At 54.0% G+C, this 16,114-nt stretch overlaps 3 protein-coding genes across 6 annotated transcripts; all 3 read right to left on the bottom strand.

The window, feature by feature from the left end:
- Positions 1-1,840: 1,840 nt before the first annotated feature.
- LOC122390016 (exosome complex component CSL4-like) lies at positions 1,841-5,754 on the bottom strand. Of its 4 annotated transcripts, none has more exons than XM_043382576.1 (6): positions 5,680-5,754; positions 4,480-4,540; positions 4,043-4,161; positions 3,179-3,253; positions 2,569-2,719; positions 1,841-2,182 (listed from the first exon to the last, which is right to left on the bottom strand). In XM_043382576.1, exons 1-6 carry the CDS (start codon positions 5,737-5,739, stop codon positions 1,932-1,934), a joined length of 717 nt encoding a protein of 238 aa, XP_043238511.1. In that variant the 5' UTR covers positions 5,740-5,754; the 3' UTR covers positions 1,841-1,931. The 4 variants fall into 4 exon arrangements, with proteins under 4 accessions (XP_043238511.1, XP_043238527.1, XP_043238535.1 ...); XM_043382592.1 differs by lacking the exon at positions 5,680-5,754 and adding an exon at positions 4,878-4,914; XM_043382600.1 differs by lacking the exon at positions 5,680-5,754 and adding an exon at positions 4,759-4,794.
- A 128-nt stretch (positions 5,755-5,882) lies between these two features.
- On the bottom strand, positions 5,883-9,655 carry LOC122389885 (uncharacterized protein K02A2.6-like). The gene is made up of 2 exons (XM_043382357.1): positions 6,009-9,655; positions 5,883-5,904 (listed from the first exon to the last, which is right to left on the bottom strand). Exons 1-2 carry the CDS (start codon positions 9,653-9,655, stop codon positions 5,883-5,885), a joined length of 3,669 nt encoding a protein of 1,222 aa, XP_043238292.1.
- A 3,929-nt stretch (positions 9,656-13,584) lies between these two features.
- LOC122390006 (pyruvate kinase-like) lies at positions 13,585-15,468 on the bottom strand. Its single transcript, XM_043382564.1, has one exon. The coding sequence runs from the start codon at positions 15,316-15,318 to the stop codon at positions 13,702-13,704; it is 1,617 nt and encodes a 538-aa protein (XP_043238499.1). The 5' UTR covers positions 15,319-15,468; the 3' UTR covers positions 13,585-13,701.
- Positions 15,469-16,114: the final 646 nt, after the last annotated feature.

Raw genomic sequence — 16,114 nt, 5'->3', positions numbered from 1 at the left:
GCCGTATGCACTCAGTGCAATCAAAACCGCTGGGCCCGAGCCAACCCTTTGCCTTCTGGCAGGATTTCCAGGGCCATTCCGCCCCAAAGACAGGATAGGCATACAGGTCTACTGGAGTTTAACTCCCCCATAGTTTATAACATGATGCGCACCGAATATCAACTCCCATGGGTACTATAGGAAGCAGAGCTTCACAATGGGGATGACAACCTCGAACTAGCCCATGTTTAATTACTGAGTGTTTGTGTCTCACTTGCTCTGAAAACATGCCGAAAATCTCAGTTGCAAAAGTTGTCATTCAGATAGAAGGCTATCAGAGCACAGGACTGTTATCGAGTCGAACAGTCGACTCCAGTGCTAAACTCCAAGAACCAACAGGCCCAACAGCCTACAATGCGAAGCTCTAAGCTTCATTGGGGTTACCACAGGGTCACTAGAATACAGGACCACTCTATTACAGCTTACAGAACCAGTGAACATTGAACGTAAATTGGATAGGTATCGGTTCTGCACTCTGAGCGGACGAATTTGTCTGTCTGGTCTGTGTTGGAATCATGCGACTGCCTGGACCTCCGGTTGATCTGCCGTGTGCTGGATGGATCTGGAGTTGTGGGTTGCGTCGTTATATCAGTGTCTAAATCAAAACGTGTCGGCGCGCGTCGCTCGGTCGATAGATGTAGTGTCGCCCGGCGCGGGCCCGCCCGGCCCGCCGGCTCTCGTGTCTCGCTGTGTCTGTGTTCACTGTGCATCGTGTCGGGGTATGAGCGAGTGGCCCGGTGACCCGTCCTGGACCCAGTCCTGCGCTCCGGTCAGCCGCCAAAGCCTGTCAGGTGTTTAACGTCGCAATTTTCGATTAGTCGAAAGCAAGATAGTTGTTTTTCGTCCGGGAAAATTCACTGGCGGCTGGCGCGACTTATCAGTCCAGGGCGCGGGCCGATGGGCCGACGGGTTCACCGCGGCCACCCCGATCCGCAAAGGGGCCAGCAGTGGACCCATTTGTCCCCTGTCACGCACAGTATTTATTTGCATTCCATCCGAAGCGTTCATGTTGTGTGTGCCAATTGCGCCTGGCGGTCGGCTCGGCAATCTGTGGTTCTTGATGCCGCCGCTGCGTGTCGCTGTCGGCGACACTTCCATTGCCATCCCGCGTGCACCCCGTTTGGAGCCGACTCGACAAATACAGGCGATCGGCGCGACTGTACCGACGCGTTTGCGGATGGTTCGCCGCGGAGGAAGGAAGGCAGACAGAGGAGCTGTCTGTATCAGGAGGAGCTGTCTGTATCAGGAGGAACTGTCTGTATCAGGAGGAGCTGTCTTTATCAGGAGGAACTGTCTGTATCAGGAGGAACTGTCTGTAGCAGACGAAGGAACTGTCTGTATCCACCGTTCCGTGCTTCTATCCTCAGGATATTGAAATCCTTCTCCTCCACGCCGCAACCCCCTCCGGGCTGGACAGGCAACTTTATCTCATGCGGGCTGCTCCCTTGGAGCGGCACCGCTGCTCCCGAGGGAGCGCACCCCGTAGCCGGGTGCAGTGAGTGCCTTGGGGCTGGGTGGCCTGTCCTCTGGACGGGCTCAGCCCCGGCAACTCACTAGGGTGCCTGCCCAGACCAATGTCTCCCCCTATATCCTATCATCCTCCCGGCTCTGAAATGGTCTAATTGGACCGAAAGGGCCTAACAAAACAAAACAAAACAAACAAAACAAACTGTCTGTATCACACGGAGGAGCTGTCTGTATCACACGGAGGAGCTGTCTCGGAACGTACTCTTCATAACCTGGTTCTTCGTCTCGAATAATCATAAAACTAGGTCGGGAAGGTCTTAACAAACAATTCAGCAATGATATCCCCCTTATATTGAAACTTAATGGACGACCAATGGACAAGACAATGCGATGGCGATGCAACAGTGGGCCGGTGGCGTCGGCGCTCAGCCGGCGGCGGGGTCGGCGGCCGCCGAGCGCGCCAGTCGGAACGCCACGTCTTCGGGCGGTATTTTGGCCACCTTGCGCAGCTCGCGCGCCTGCGTCAGCGGACAGCGCATCTCCGCCCAGCTGAGCGGCACCATGAGCGCGCCGGCCTCGCTGTGCGCCAGCGCCACGCCCAGCTCGTTCTCCGCCGTCGAGAGCACGTACGAGAGCGCGTCGCCCAGCGACACCACCTTGGCCAGGATGACGTCGCCTGTCCACACACACACCGCCGCGCACCCAGCCGGGATGTGAGCAAATAATCACACCAACGAGTGGAATAGGAAAAGTAGAAAAAGCAACTATAACATCTCGGTCACTAGAATAACTTACTGTGGGTAACTACACGAACATATTTCTAAACTAACTAGGAGAGGCTTCCGGTACCTTGGAATGACTCATTGAGATTATGCAGCAGATTTGCGAACTGGAACAAACCGAAACGAGAAGAAGAAAGGAGCCAGGCGATATCCATAAACAGCTGCAGGATCTATCCCATTAATGCAGTTCGAAAGTATCAGCTGATTTTTAAAATGCACTAGAAAATATTTAAAATAAAAACTGTCTATATGAGCTCAAAGCTGCCTTCAAAGGACTCACCCGGTCGGAAACATTCGTACATCTTGACCTTGTCGCGTTCGGTGGCCCGAACGTCCTCTTTCTTCAACATGCCACGGAACTTGTGTTTTAACACTGTCTCGCCTATGCAGAGTATCTCACAGCGGAGGAAGCGCGGGTTCACATACGTGACCTATGGGCCAGAATTGGGACGGGTTCACATCAGTGACCTATGGGCCAGAATTGGGACGGGTTCACATCAGTGACCTATGGGCCAGAATTGGGACGGGTTCACATCAGTGACCTATGGGCCAGAATTGGGACGGGTTCACATCAGTGACCTATGAGCCCCGGCCATAATTAAGACGGGTTCACATAGTTATGTGACCTATGGGCCAGAGTTATGACGGGTTCACATAAGTGGCCTATGGACCAGCTTCATAAGGGGGGGGGGGGTCAAATACGTACCCGAATGAGCAAAATTACGACGGACTCATTAACGACGTGACCTGTGGCCTAGAATAGTGCATCTTTCCCTAGCCTCCCTGAGTGGACGGGCCACACTATCTGAGGCTTGGGCACCGGGCGGGCTCCCGCCACTGTGAGATTACCACGGGTGTCCCTGACAGGGCGAGCGTAGCGCTCGACTGACCTTAGCGGTGACGACGCTGCCCGCCGTGGGCACAATGTTCTGCTCCTGGCCAGTGCGCACCTCCACCAGCTCCGTCTGACGGCGCAGGGCAGGGGTTAGAAGTCTGGGGTCAGGGACGGGGTTAGAAGGGGGGGGTCAGGGACAAAGTTAGAAGTCTGGGGTCAGGGACAGGGTTAGAAGTGGGGGTCAGAGAGCAGGGGCCGGAGCTCCAGGGTCACGGTTATAGGTCAGGGATCCGAAGTCAGGGTAGCGGTCAGACGACATAACCAAATTTTTGACTGACGACAGGCTGACGACAGGCAACCAAAGGGCTCAAAAAAATATTTGGCTCGCCCAAATTGCGCTCAAAATTACCCTCACCGTCAAGGGGTAGGGTAGGGTAGGGTAGGGTTGAATTGAGTAACATCCTAACTTACAAAGGGCTCGAACAACTCGCATGCATCACCATCATACGTTACAGTTCAATTTAAAGCAGTTACCCAGTTCTACACAAATAATACCAATACAAATGCAAGTTTCTACACCCAAACTAAGTTAGGTCAGCGGTCAGAGGTCAAGGGTCAGAAGGCAGAGGTAGGGATTTGAGATTAGAGGTAGGGGTCAGGTCAGGAGTGGTCAGGAAGCAGGGGTATAGGTCAGGGAGCAGGGGTCAGGGGCTAGAGCTCCAAGGTGACGGTTATAAGTTAGGGATCAGAAGTCAAGTGTCCAGACATTCAGTAGGTCATTGACTTTATTCACCGCTGGCCAAAATATTTTGTCCAAATAAATCACGGATCGAACGACCGAGTCGAACACGGATCGAAAGCACAATGGTCGAAAGTGTCGAAACAGAGCTCTGATTACGGACCGGCGCCGCGCACTAACCTTGTCCTGCTGCTGCTGTGTGTACACACGCCCCACCAGGCAGGAGTATATGTAGCCGGACCGCTCAATTGTGCCCTTGCCCGCGACATGTTTGTCGTCAGCGGCACACAGACAGTCGCCTGAGGAGCGGCCCAGAGCGGCAGTCAGCAACACACCGGACAACCATAGGCAGGAGCGGCAGCTGTAGAGGCTTACAGCACGCATTGCGCATACGATACTCTTGGTGGCACGCGACCAAAGTGCATTAAGTTATACACATCTCGGGTGAACCCTGGTCCATAAATCAGTCCTCCTAACATAACCGGGGCTCAAGTGCCCCACTAGCCCTGGAAGTTGAGCTACCTCGCTCGTTAGGTCGGTTTCACACAGCGTATCAAGGGCCGGTAGGGTTAGGTCGGCCGCTGCCCGGTCAGTCTGAGTTACGCAGAGTCACGTACCGGGCACGACGCAGATGGCCTCCCCGGGGGAGCCCGCTGAGCTGCCCTGCGACATCGTCACCTGACAATAAACAGGAGCAGCGTAAACACGAAGAGACCACAAACAGAACAGTGTAGCCACGAACAGACAAGAAACAGGAAAGTATAGTCACAAGCAGACACCAAACAGAAAAACATAGTCACGAACAGAACGCAAACAGGACAGTGTAGTCACGAACAGACAATAACAGGACAATGCAGTCACCAACAGACCGCAAACAGGACAGTGTAGTCACGAACAGACAATAACAGGACAATGTAGTCACGAACAGACCACAAACAACGGTCGTCAAGTAACAAGTTAGATGTAAGTGAATCCTAATCTATAATCTAAGATTCGGAATCAGGCGAGCCCCTACGATTTGGACCAAACTTGGTCAGTGGATAGTACGTAACGTCCTGATTACGATGCACCCAAAATCTAAGCTCGGCCCGCCATATTTACGAAGTTACGGATGTTTGAATTTCAAGGTCATTCGGGCGAGCCCCTACGATTTCCGTCAAAATTGGTGTATGGATACTCTAGATGCTCCTCATTACGAATATCACAAAATTTAAGCTCGGCCCGCCATATTTACGAAGTTACGGAGGTTTGAATTTCAAGGTCATTTGGGCGAGCCCCTGCGATTTCCGTCAAAATTGGTATACGGACATATGACATCTTCCTCATTACAAATATCATAAAAGTTAAGCTCGGCCCGCCATATTTTTCAAGTTACGGAGTCACAAAGTTACGGAATTTCAAGGTCATTTGGCGAGCCCCTCCGATTTTCGTCAAAATTTGTATGCAGACACATTACATGCTCCTCACAGGGGGAGGCATATAGTGTTCGTTCGATTGCGAGAGATACAACGGATGAAGAGCCGCAGGACGTCCATCAATTGTTTTCTAAAAACATGGCGTCGACACGCTGGGTTACAATGGTGACGCGATTGTTACAAGGCTGGGGGATCGGTGCCACTAATCCAAAACCGTTATGATCGCGTACACTATATACCCCGACACATAAAGTTAAAGCACGCCCGGTACGGAATAACGAGTCATATCAAAATGTTACGCCGGGCCATGCGGGTCTGAGCTGGGCTAGGCGACGGCCTAGGTGGCGAGCTTACGGGGCTGGAACCGACGCCTGCCGAACGAGGACGGCGGCAGCTCGTTACCCGAACGGTGCGGCGAGCGCGGCGAGTCAACCGGCGCTGGAGTGGCCGATCGACGTCCATCTGGAGCCGGGGAGCCAGGAGGGTCTCCTCGCACCGCTGGCAGGCCCTCGCGCCGGGGAGTGACCGGACGAGGCTCGTGTGCGGTCTCGCGCTGGTCCGCCACGGTCGGTAGCGGGTCGAGTCCGGCTGCAGGCGAGTCGCCGTCAGATGTCTCTGCCGAACTGGCTGCCGGGGCGAGCGCCAGGTGAGACGCGTTGTAGCGTGTGCCGTCAGACAGCAGGAATGTGGCTTTGCCGAGACGACGGACCACCGTCTGTGTCGGTCCGAACCGTGACAGGTTCTTGGGCGTGTGTCCAGGGCGGCGAACGCGGACCTTGTCGCCGGGCTGGATGGTGGGTACCTTCACGCCGCGGCGCCGGTTGTAGTTCCGCTCGTTGCGGCGCTGCTGAGTCTGCACGCGCGTGTGCAGGCCGGCGTCTGGAGCGGAGTCGGCTGACATCACTGGCAGGTCCAGGCGCATGCGGCGGCCATGCAGACCTTCAGAGGGCGAGATCCCGGTGGTGCAGTGCGGTACGGTGCGGTACAGAGCCAGGCGGCGCGTGACGTGCGCGGCGAAGGCCTGTGGCGTCCGCGGCGACTGCTGAGCGGCTTCGAGCAGCCACGTCTTGAGGGTTCGGTTGAACCGCTCGACGGCCGCGTTTCCCCGCGGCCAGTAGAGAGACGACTTCCGATGCTGGATACCGCGGTCACTCAGGTACTTCTCGAACTTGGCACTTGTAAACTGGGGGCCGTTGTCGCTAACGAGCTCGTCACAGTAGCCCTCTCGAGACCACAGGCTGCTGAGGAAACTGATGACGTCATCGGTTTCGACAGACGATGTCAGGGCGACTTCTGGCCACTTGCTGGCGTAGTCGATGACTGTGATGGCGTAGCGGGCTGAAGGCGGCGCACCTGCGATGGGTCCGACGACGTCGATGCCGAGCTTGGACCAGGCCCGGTCCGGGAGCGGGACCGGCTGCAGCGGAGCGGGGCGCGCGCCCTGAGAGAGGACGGCGTCCTTGGCCTGGCAGGTCGAGCAGTCGCGGATGAGGTCGGTAGTGGCTCGCATCATGCCGGGCCACCACGCGAGACTTCTGAGCAGCTGTTTCGTGCGCACGATGCCTTCGTGCGACCGGTGAGCCACTTGGAGGTACTTGTCGATCAGGGCGAGCGGGACGACCACTCGGTCGGGGCCTCGCAGGATGATGTTGTCATCGCGCAGCTGAAGTTCATGACGGACATCGAAGAACGGTCGGAGCGTCGGCGAGCACTCTCGCGCCGAGGCCGGCCAGCCTGTGCGGATGGCCTCCCGCACCTCGCTCAGCGCTGGGTCGGCTTCTGACGCTGCTCGGATCTCCGACTCTGGGAGCGCGTCTGTGGCGTCGTCTGTGACGAGAGCGATGATGTCGTCCCCGTCAGTCTCGGCGCCGGACGTGTCTGGGAGCGGAAGCCGGGACAGCGCGTCGGCGACAGGGATCGTGTGTCCCGGTTTGTACTCGACAGAGTACGAGTAGGGCAGGAGACGAGCCTGCCACCTGGCGATTCGAGCTCCGGCGCGGTTGGACGACTTCGGCGTCAGCAGGGTAGTGAGCGCCGAGTGGTCGGTCTTGAGCTTGAAGAAGCGTCCCCACAGGTAGATACGCCAGTGTTCCACTGCGTTGACTGCACTGAGCGCTTCTTTTTCAGACACGGAGTACCTGGACTCGGCTTCCGTGAACGAGCGGGACCAGTAGGCGACCGGCCGCTCCTCACCGCTGGGCTGAACCTGTGTGAGGACAGCACCGGCGCCTCGGTCACTCGCGTCGGAGGTGACAATCGTCTGCAGGTGCGGGTCGAACGGGCGCATGACGGGGCTCGTCGAGATCAGCTGTTTCACCTTGTTGAAGGCGGCCTGCTGTTCTTCGGACCACTGGAACGGTGCGTCCTTCTTGAGGAGGTGAGCCATCGGTCGGACGACTGAGGCGTACGCTGGCACAAAGCGGCTGAACCATCCTGTGGTCCCTAGGAAGCTACGTAGCTCCCGAGCGTCGGAGGGCGGAGGCGCCTCGATCACAGCGCGGACGGTTGACTGGAGTGGGACCACTCCAGCTGCAGAGAGCTTGTGACCGCAGAACTCGATGCTGGTCTGCCTGAAGACGGACTTGTCCTTGTTGATGGTCACGTTGGCTCGGGCCAGGCGGTCCATGACCTCCTTGAGGCGGGTGTCGTGCTCTTGGTGATCTTTCCCAGACACCAGGATATCATCCAGGTAGTGCCCACAACCTGGGACACCCTTCAGCAGGCTGCTGAGGAGCTTCTGGAAGGCGCTTCCACTTGAGACGAGACCGAACGGCACTCGTGTGTACCGCATGAGACCATCAGGCGTCAGGAAGGCCGTGATGTCTCTGGAGTCCTTGTGCAGGCGAAGTTGATGGTACGCTGTCTTGAGGTCGATCCTGCTGTAGACGCTGCCGTGCAGTTTCGATTCCAGCTCGTCAATTGTAGGCAGGGGATGGACCTCTGCAACGATCTGCGAGTTGGGTCCACGGAGGTCGACACAGACTCGTATCCGGCCATCCTTGCGCCTGGACACGGCGAGGGGGCTGACCCACTCAGATGCGTCGATCTTCTCGATGATGCCGTCGTGCAGCAGACGTTGCAGCTCGGCCGACACTTCCTCACGGACTGAGAGGGGAAGTCGGCGGAGCCTGTAGGCTGTTGGAGTAGCACCAGGCTTCAGCACGATGCGGTGCTCGTAGTGCTCGATGGCAGGCAGTGGCTGGGCTTCAGCCTCCACGCTGTAGATGCTGTTGGAAGCCGGGTGGAGAGTGATGCCGAGGGCGTTGATCAGGTTCAACCCCATGATAGCCTCTTGATTCGGAGTTTCCACCAGGAAGAAGTCTGTTGTAGCTTCTTGACCATTGAAGCGGACGACTGTGGGCAGTGTGCCCTTCACTGACAGTGGGGTTTTGGCAAACCCGTACAGGCTGGCAGTGGACGACTCGTAGGGCACCCCTTTGAACAGCTTACGTGCCAGGTCCATGCTGAGGATGGAGCAGGAGGCACCCGTGTCGACTTGGAGCAGCACATCTCGCTGCACACCTGTACTAGCAGTCACTGATGCGGTACAGGTCATCTTGGAACTGGTTGAGGTGGAGCAGGAGAGCACCTGAAGCTCCTTGCAGGCAGGCGGCTTCTCCTTGCTGCGACACCAGGATGCGAAGTGTCCCTTCCTGCCGCACTGATGACAGACCACCTTCTTGGCGGGACACGACTTATCCCTTGGCTGGTGATCCTTCCGACCACAGTTGGTGCACTGGGTGGCTGGGCTGGGTAACGATGGCTGGGTGGTGCGGCGTCGTGGGCCTGTGCTGACCTTGGCCACAGCTCCGAGCTGCAGCGCAGGAGGGGCCATGGCAGCAGCTTCACGCAGGGAGCGCTCGAAGGCCTCTGCCATCACCAGCACCTTCTCCAGGGTGAGGTCCTTATCCTGGAGGAACCGTTCTCGGAGTCTGGGGTGCACAGTCTTTTCAACCACTACGTCACGGATCAGTTCGTCTGTGATGGCCCCGAACTCACACGTTCGAGCCAGACCGCGTAGAGCTGACACAAAGTCTGCAGTTGTCTCACTGTCATGTTGTCCACGCTGACGAAAGTTGAACCTCTCCACGATGACGTTGGTGCGCGGAGTATAAAACTCACGCAGTTGGCGCAGAGCCAAGTCAAAGTCCGTTTCGCCGTCAGCCTTCACGCCGGGGGGCAGGGTCCCGTACAGCCGGTACGCTTCGTCGCCAACACAATGAAGGAGAACAGCGCGCTGCCGGGCAGGGTTGAAGGTGTCGCCAGAGATGGCGAGGAGGTAATTAACAAATTTGCCCTCCCATGTCTGCCAGTCAACAGCGGGTTTTCCAGGGCTGGGCAAAAACGGCGCGGGAGGCTGCACGCCGTCCAGGCTCATTCTGAATTGATAAACTCGCACTCGAAATTCCTCTCGGCAAGACTACCGACACTGTTCGACCACAGTGGTTATCACTCAACAAGGAATCTCATCCTTGTCGCCATTTATAGTGTTCGTTCGATTGCGAGAGATACAACGGATGAAGAGCCGCAGGACGTCCATCAATTGTTTTCTAAAAACATGGCGTCGACACGCTGGGTTACAATGGTGACGCGATTGTTACAAGGCTGGGGGATCGGTGCCACTAATCCAAAACCGTTATGATCGCGTACACTATAAGGCACTCGCCTTGGCCGTATATGGGCCACAATGTCTAACGATTTCCGCCATGTTGTGTATACCAAAGTCTTGAAAAGTTGATCACTGCAATCAAACTGCCAGCATGAAGCAGCAGCACTTTTGAGTAGTATACCTCTCACTAAACTGCACCTCTGCTACCGTACATGCAATTTATATTTCTGGTATACACAACATGGCGGAAATCGATAGACAAAAACAAGTCACCAATGCTCCTTCCAGTATATATTAGAGTTCAGTGGCTCCTCATTACGAATATCGTAAAAGCTAAGCTCGGCCCGCACTATTTCAAAAGTTACTGAGGTTTGAAACTCACTGAAATTCAAACATCTGTAACTTTTGAAATAGTGCGGGCCGAGCTTAGCTTTTACGATATTCGTAATGAGGAGCATGTAATGTGTCTGCCTACAAATTTTGACGAAAATCGGAGGGGCTGGCAAAATTACCTTGAAATTTCGTAACTTTGTGACTCCGTAACTTGAAAAATATGTCGGGCCGAGCTTAACTTTTATGATATTTGTAATGAGGAAGATGTAATATGTCCGTATACCAATTTTGACGGAAATCGCAGGGGCTCGCCCAAATGACCTTGAAATTCAAACCTCCGTACCTTCGTAAATATGGCGGGCCGAGCTTAACTTTTGTGATATTGGTAATGAAGAGCATCTAGAGTTTCCGTACACAAATTTTGACGGAAATCGTAGGGGCTCGCCTGAATGACCTTGAAATTCAAATATCAGTAACTTCGTGAATATGGCGGGCCGAGCTTAGATTTTGGGTGCATCGTAATCAGGACGTTTCGTACTATCCACTGACCAAGTTTGGTCCAAATCGTAGGGGCTCGCCTGATTCCGAATCTTAGATTATAGATTAGGATTCACTTACATCTATCTAACTTGACGACCGTCCACAAACAGAACAGTGTAGTCACGAACAGACAATAACAGGACAGTGTAGTCACGAGCAGACCAAAACAGGACAGTGTAGTCACGAACAGACAATAACAGGACAGTAGTCACGAGCAAACAATAACAGGACAGTGTAGTCACGAGCAGACCAAAACAGGACAGCGGCGTGTCAGGGACAGGCCACAAATAGGACAGCGACGAAAAACAGGATGGCGACGTCAGGGACAGGTCACAAGCAAGAAAGTGCGGTCAGCGACAAACAATACAGACCAACAGAACTACAAACTGATGCATATTCTGCAGTCTATTATCTACGTACACGACTGAGCGAGACCGAACTGACCGAATTGGTCTCCGGCGAGCAGGCCGATTGCGGAGGCCACCAATCGAATCATGTCGGGGATAGTCGACAGGGTAAGGCGTGGACAGAAGTCAAAGTCAAGGTCAATGACCTGGAATATGTTTTAACGTAGATTGTACAACATTCTCAAATATATCGTAATATTTGTCGTTCTAACTTTGACGTTTTATTGAACGATGAGCAGTGGCGGCGGAATAGGGGGTGCAGGGGGTGCAGCTGCACCCCGAAAATCCGTACAAGAGGCCCGTCGCACCACCCAATACATTTTCTCCTGAAAACCAGTGATCGAGAAACGAACACTGATGTGGAATCATCCGGGATGTCCAATTATGGTCAGGAGCGCCCCATGCTAGTCTTTGGGGCCCCCACACCGACTAGAAGTGTTCCGAGCCGCGTTTGGTGCTCCATACGGCATCTGAGGGCCCCACGACGGTCTCAGAGGGCCCTTTTATGACGATCTCTGAGGGCTCCCACGACGACCTCTGTCCCCTGGGGCCCTACAACGGCCACCAAGGGCCCTCATGACGACCGCTGAGGGTCCCACAGAGACTCTAGGGCCCCAAGGAGACTCCAGAGGCCACGCTGGCCTCTGAGGGCCCTATGACAGCCTCTGAGGGCCCTTACGATCTCTGAGGGCTCTCACGACGACCTCTGTCCCCTGGGGCCCTATAACGACCACTAAGGGCCCTCATGACGACCGCTAAGGGTCCCACAGGACTCCGGGGGCCCCGCTGGCCTCTGAGGGCCCTCATGACGGCCCTAGACCCAACTCAAGTCTGAGGGCCCAGTTGGCTTCAGACGGCCCAGCGACGGCCTCTGAGGGCCCCAACATAACCAGGCTGCAGGGGCTATGCTGGCATCTGATGGCCCTGCAACGGTCTATTGAGGGCCCTAACGATGGCCTCTAGCGGTCTTACCAAGGCCTCTGAGAGCCCTGCAAAGGCATCTGGGGGCCCATGAAGACCCTCACTATGGCCAAGGACCCTCATGACGACCTCTGATGATCCTCTCGAAGGCTTCTAAGGGCCCTCACAACAACTTCTGAGGACCCAAGGATGGTCCCTGAGGGGCTGAGGGCCCTGACGACGACCTCTCTGGGCCCTCACAATGGTCTCTAAGACCCAACGCAAGCTCCAAAGGCCCACGCTGGCGTCTGAGGGTTCCACGACGGCCTCTGTCGTTTGCCTCGACGCAGGCAGGCTCCAGGGGCCATGCTGACCTTTGAGGGCCCTCTTGACGGCTTCTAGGGCCTAACGAAGGCTTCATGGGCCAAAGCTGGCCTCTGAAGAACCCTACGACGGCCTCGGAGGGTCTCACCTCAACGCAGACAGGTGCCAGGAGACATGCTGGCCTCTGAGGGCCCCGCAGAGTTCAGATTCAGAGGACCCAACGACCTTTGTGGACCTTACGAAATACGAAGGTCTCCGAGAGCTCACGCAGGCTCCTGGAATTCCACACTGATTCTCAGGCCCCATGTCGGCTTGTTGAGGCACTTTATCTGCTCTTGGTGCCCCGTCGCTGGCCTCTGAGAGTCTCAATGTCGGAACTTATGGGGCCATGGGCCCTACACCGGCTTTTATGGCCCCTACATCGACTCTTGGGACTCATGACCCATGAAATGTGGGTCTAAGCGGCTTCTAAGTCCTAAGAATCCCCATGCTGGTTCTAGTAGCCGCCAGCCGAATATTTGGGCTCACACGCGAGCTCCTGGGACCCCGTGCATATCCCAGGGGTCACTAAATAATCACTAAAAAAAAATGAAGGGGGCCCAAAACTTCCAGAGGGGCCCCTTGAGAAAACTTTGCACCCCCATCCAAAATTACCTTCCGCCGCCACTGACGATGAGTTTAGAATAAATTCTTGTAAAAGAGGTGTCGTTCCTTCTTTCTCCCCCATTCACGCATAAAAGAGGTCGAAAAAAGACCCAAGGTCATAGGCGGCGGAACGGGGAGGGCACTGGGGCACCGTGCCCCCCTTTAATTTGGCATTTTAACATTAGCCCTATGGGCGTTGCATGGAAGGAATGAGACCAAAAGTCGGCAGTGCCCCCCCCCCCCTAATTGAGGGTGTTCCGTCGCTACTGCCCAAGGTCACCGATATCAAACACAAGACATACATTTCACTATAGATAGCATGAACCGACCGGATTGGACAGCCATTTTTAACGCGAAAAATAAGAAGCCACTTTTTTTAGCACGCATTCACTTGGCTTACGTATGGACACCGAATTGAGGTATTGCTGTGTCATCGGCGTTACACCCTTTTCAACCGAATTCGACGTTGAAAAAGAAAATGTTGCCTCCAACGCTGTCCAAAAATATTTCCAATTCATCGTTTCACATAAGCATACCTCATTCAAAACATTTTATTGGGTAGGTAACAATTTTATTATGTAGGAGGGCCAGAGGATAAATCAAATGAAAACTGTTTTAGAACAAACTGATACATTGTTGGTGACAAATAACCCATAAGGCGGCTGGCTACTGAGCGTAGACAATGCGCATGGTATTGGTGTATCCTGCGCCCGACTGCCAGCCGGTGATAATGAGCACCGGGTCGCCCTTGGCAACAAAGCCCCTGTCCTTGCCGAACTTCATGGCGTACTGGACACGCAGCTCGACGTCCTGGAGCCAGTCGCTCTGGCGCGCGGCAGTGTGCAGCAGCGGAAAGATGCTGCGGTACAGCTGGCACTGGCGGGCCACCATGGCGTGCCGGGTCACGCAGATGATGGGGCAGTGCGGCCGGTACCGGCTGAGCAGGTGCGCCGACCGGCCGCTGGTCGTCAGCACGATGATGGCCGACGCCTTCACCTTGAACGACGCCTCCACAGACGCGATGGCCACCGAGTGCGCGTGGTCCGCCTTGCTAATCTGCGATGTTAGGTCCAAGAAGGTGCTCTTGTGCCAAATTGCAGCCTCCGCCTCCTTGCATATCTTGGCCATGATGGAAACGCACTGCACGGGGTAGAGGCCCTTGGCACTCTCTCCCGAGAGCATGACACAGTCAGCGCCATCCAGGACAGCGTTGGCCACATCAGAGACCTCTGCTCGGGTAGGTCTGGGCTTTTCGATCATCGAGTCCAACATCTGAGTGGCACAAATCACCGGTTTGCCGGCGATATTACAGCGTGCAATCATACCTTTTTGTGCAATAAATACCTTCTCCGGAGGAATTTCGATGCCCATGTCTCCACGGGCTACCATGATGCCATCTGCGGCGTCAATGATTGAGTCCATGTTCTTTATACCTTGGTGGTTTTCCAGCTTGGGTATGATCATTATGTGTTTTCCTTTGTCTCCGAGAATTTTCCGGATGGTATGAACACCCTCAGCATCACGAATGAATGACGCGAACACAAAATCAACTCCGACATCCAATCCCAATTCAAGATCTCCTTTGTCTTTCTCGGATACCGCAGGCAGGTCCACGGGGGTTCCTGGCAGGTTGACTCCTTTCTTAGAGCCAACCTTTCCGCCGTTCTCGATGACACATTTGATTTTGTTACCGCTAACTTCCTCCGCTTGCAGAGAAATCAATCCATCGTCCACAAATATCCGGCTTCCGGCTTTAATAACCTTTGTAATGTTGTCGTAGTCGACGTATAGCGTATCCTTGCTGCACTTCTCCGCAAATGCTTTATCAGTGGTGACCGTGATTTTTTCACCAGTTACTAATACTGCCTCTCCAGTTCCACTTCCATCAATCAAACCAGTGCGAATCTCAGGACCTTTCGTGTCCAATGCAACGCCAAGCGAGAAAGGAAATCCTCTTTTCTCACCATAGACTTCAGCCGCTTTTCTTACATTATCCACAGTCTCTTTGTGATATTCATGCGTGCCGTGCGAAAAATTCAACCTCACCACTGTCATGCCGGCCTCCATCAGCTGAACCAACGTTTCTACAGATCGTGAGGCAGGGCCAATCGTGCACACGATGCCTGACATCCGCAGTGATGCTGGGACTGAGTCAATGTCTAATGCAGCCATATGTTCGAGGAACGTAGTCGCCCGGGCAGCATTTCCTTGCTCGTTCAGAACTTCGGCCATTTTGTAAAAATTTTGTTTGTTGCCACCACAAGGAAAACAGCCAAATGCCATAAATCAAAACGAAACCAAATAAACCAGAATTTTGACGAACCTTAAACCATATAATTTTCAAAAGTATCAGACTGCGCAGGTAGTTAGAAGAAAAAACAGTTGCATTATTGTTGCACTAGCCACGCGCCAAACATTTCACGGTACTTACGAGCTATGGGCTCAATTTTAAGTTTTAATGACCTTTTACTCGTAAATAAGATTTGAAGACCAAACAACATGTATTTATTTCCGGTCGGAAGACTCCCACAAAATAATAGCCGAACAGCAAGTCAACGGAATAAAATGACAAGTTTAGTTTTGACGGTATAAACAAGTGTTCCTTTGGGACTCAAGAAGCCTAACGTCATGAATAGCCCTCCTGAACAGGTTACATCTTAAAAATATACTTTTACCTGCTTTTACCCCATTTTACCCTCATGGCAATGGAAGTGGCCCGCAACAACACCGCAAAACATCTTCTATTTGCATCAAAGAAACGTAAAACTTCCATAGCGAAATTTTACGTTTACCTACACCTCTGTACAATGGTGATGAGATAGTAAGATATAGATACAGATAAGTGTGTAGATTAATGAGCAGACTACAGAGGTCTATACTAGTGGTGTCAACTTCAGAAAATGTATGTATGTCCAAAGTCCGTCCAATGTCCAATGCTTACGTCGACTGTCCGTCCAAAAATGTCCAAGCCAGCCATTTGTCCAAAGATGTCCGACACCTACGCAATAGTTTACACTCAATACTGTTATTTAGTTTGCTTTTCATGTACCGTTACCAGCTCAAAAGTGTTAATCATATT

This window comes from Amphibalanus amphitrite, unplaced genomic scaffold, assembly GCF_019059575.1.
Source record: "Amphibalanus amphitrite isolate SeventyFive unplaced genomic scaffold, NRLGWU_Aamphi_draft 000020F_arrow, whole genome shotgun sequence".
Classification (NCBI taxonomy): domain Eukaryota; kingdom Metazoa; phylum Arthropoda; class Thecostraca; order Balanomorpha; family Balanidae; genus Amphibalanus; species Amphibalanus amphitrite.
This window is presented reverse-complemented; position numbering and strand designations above follow the sequence as displayed.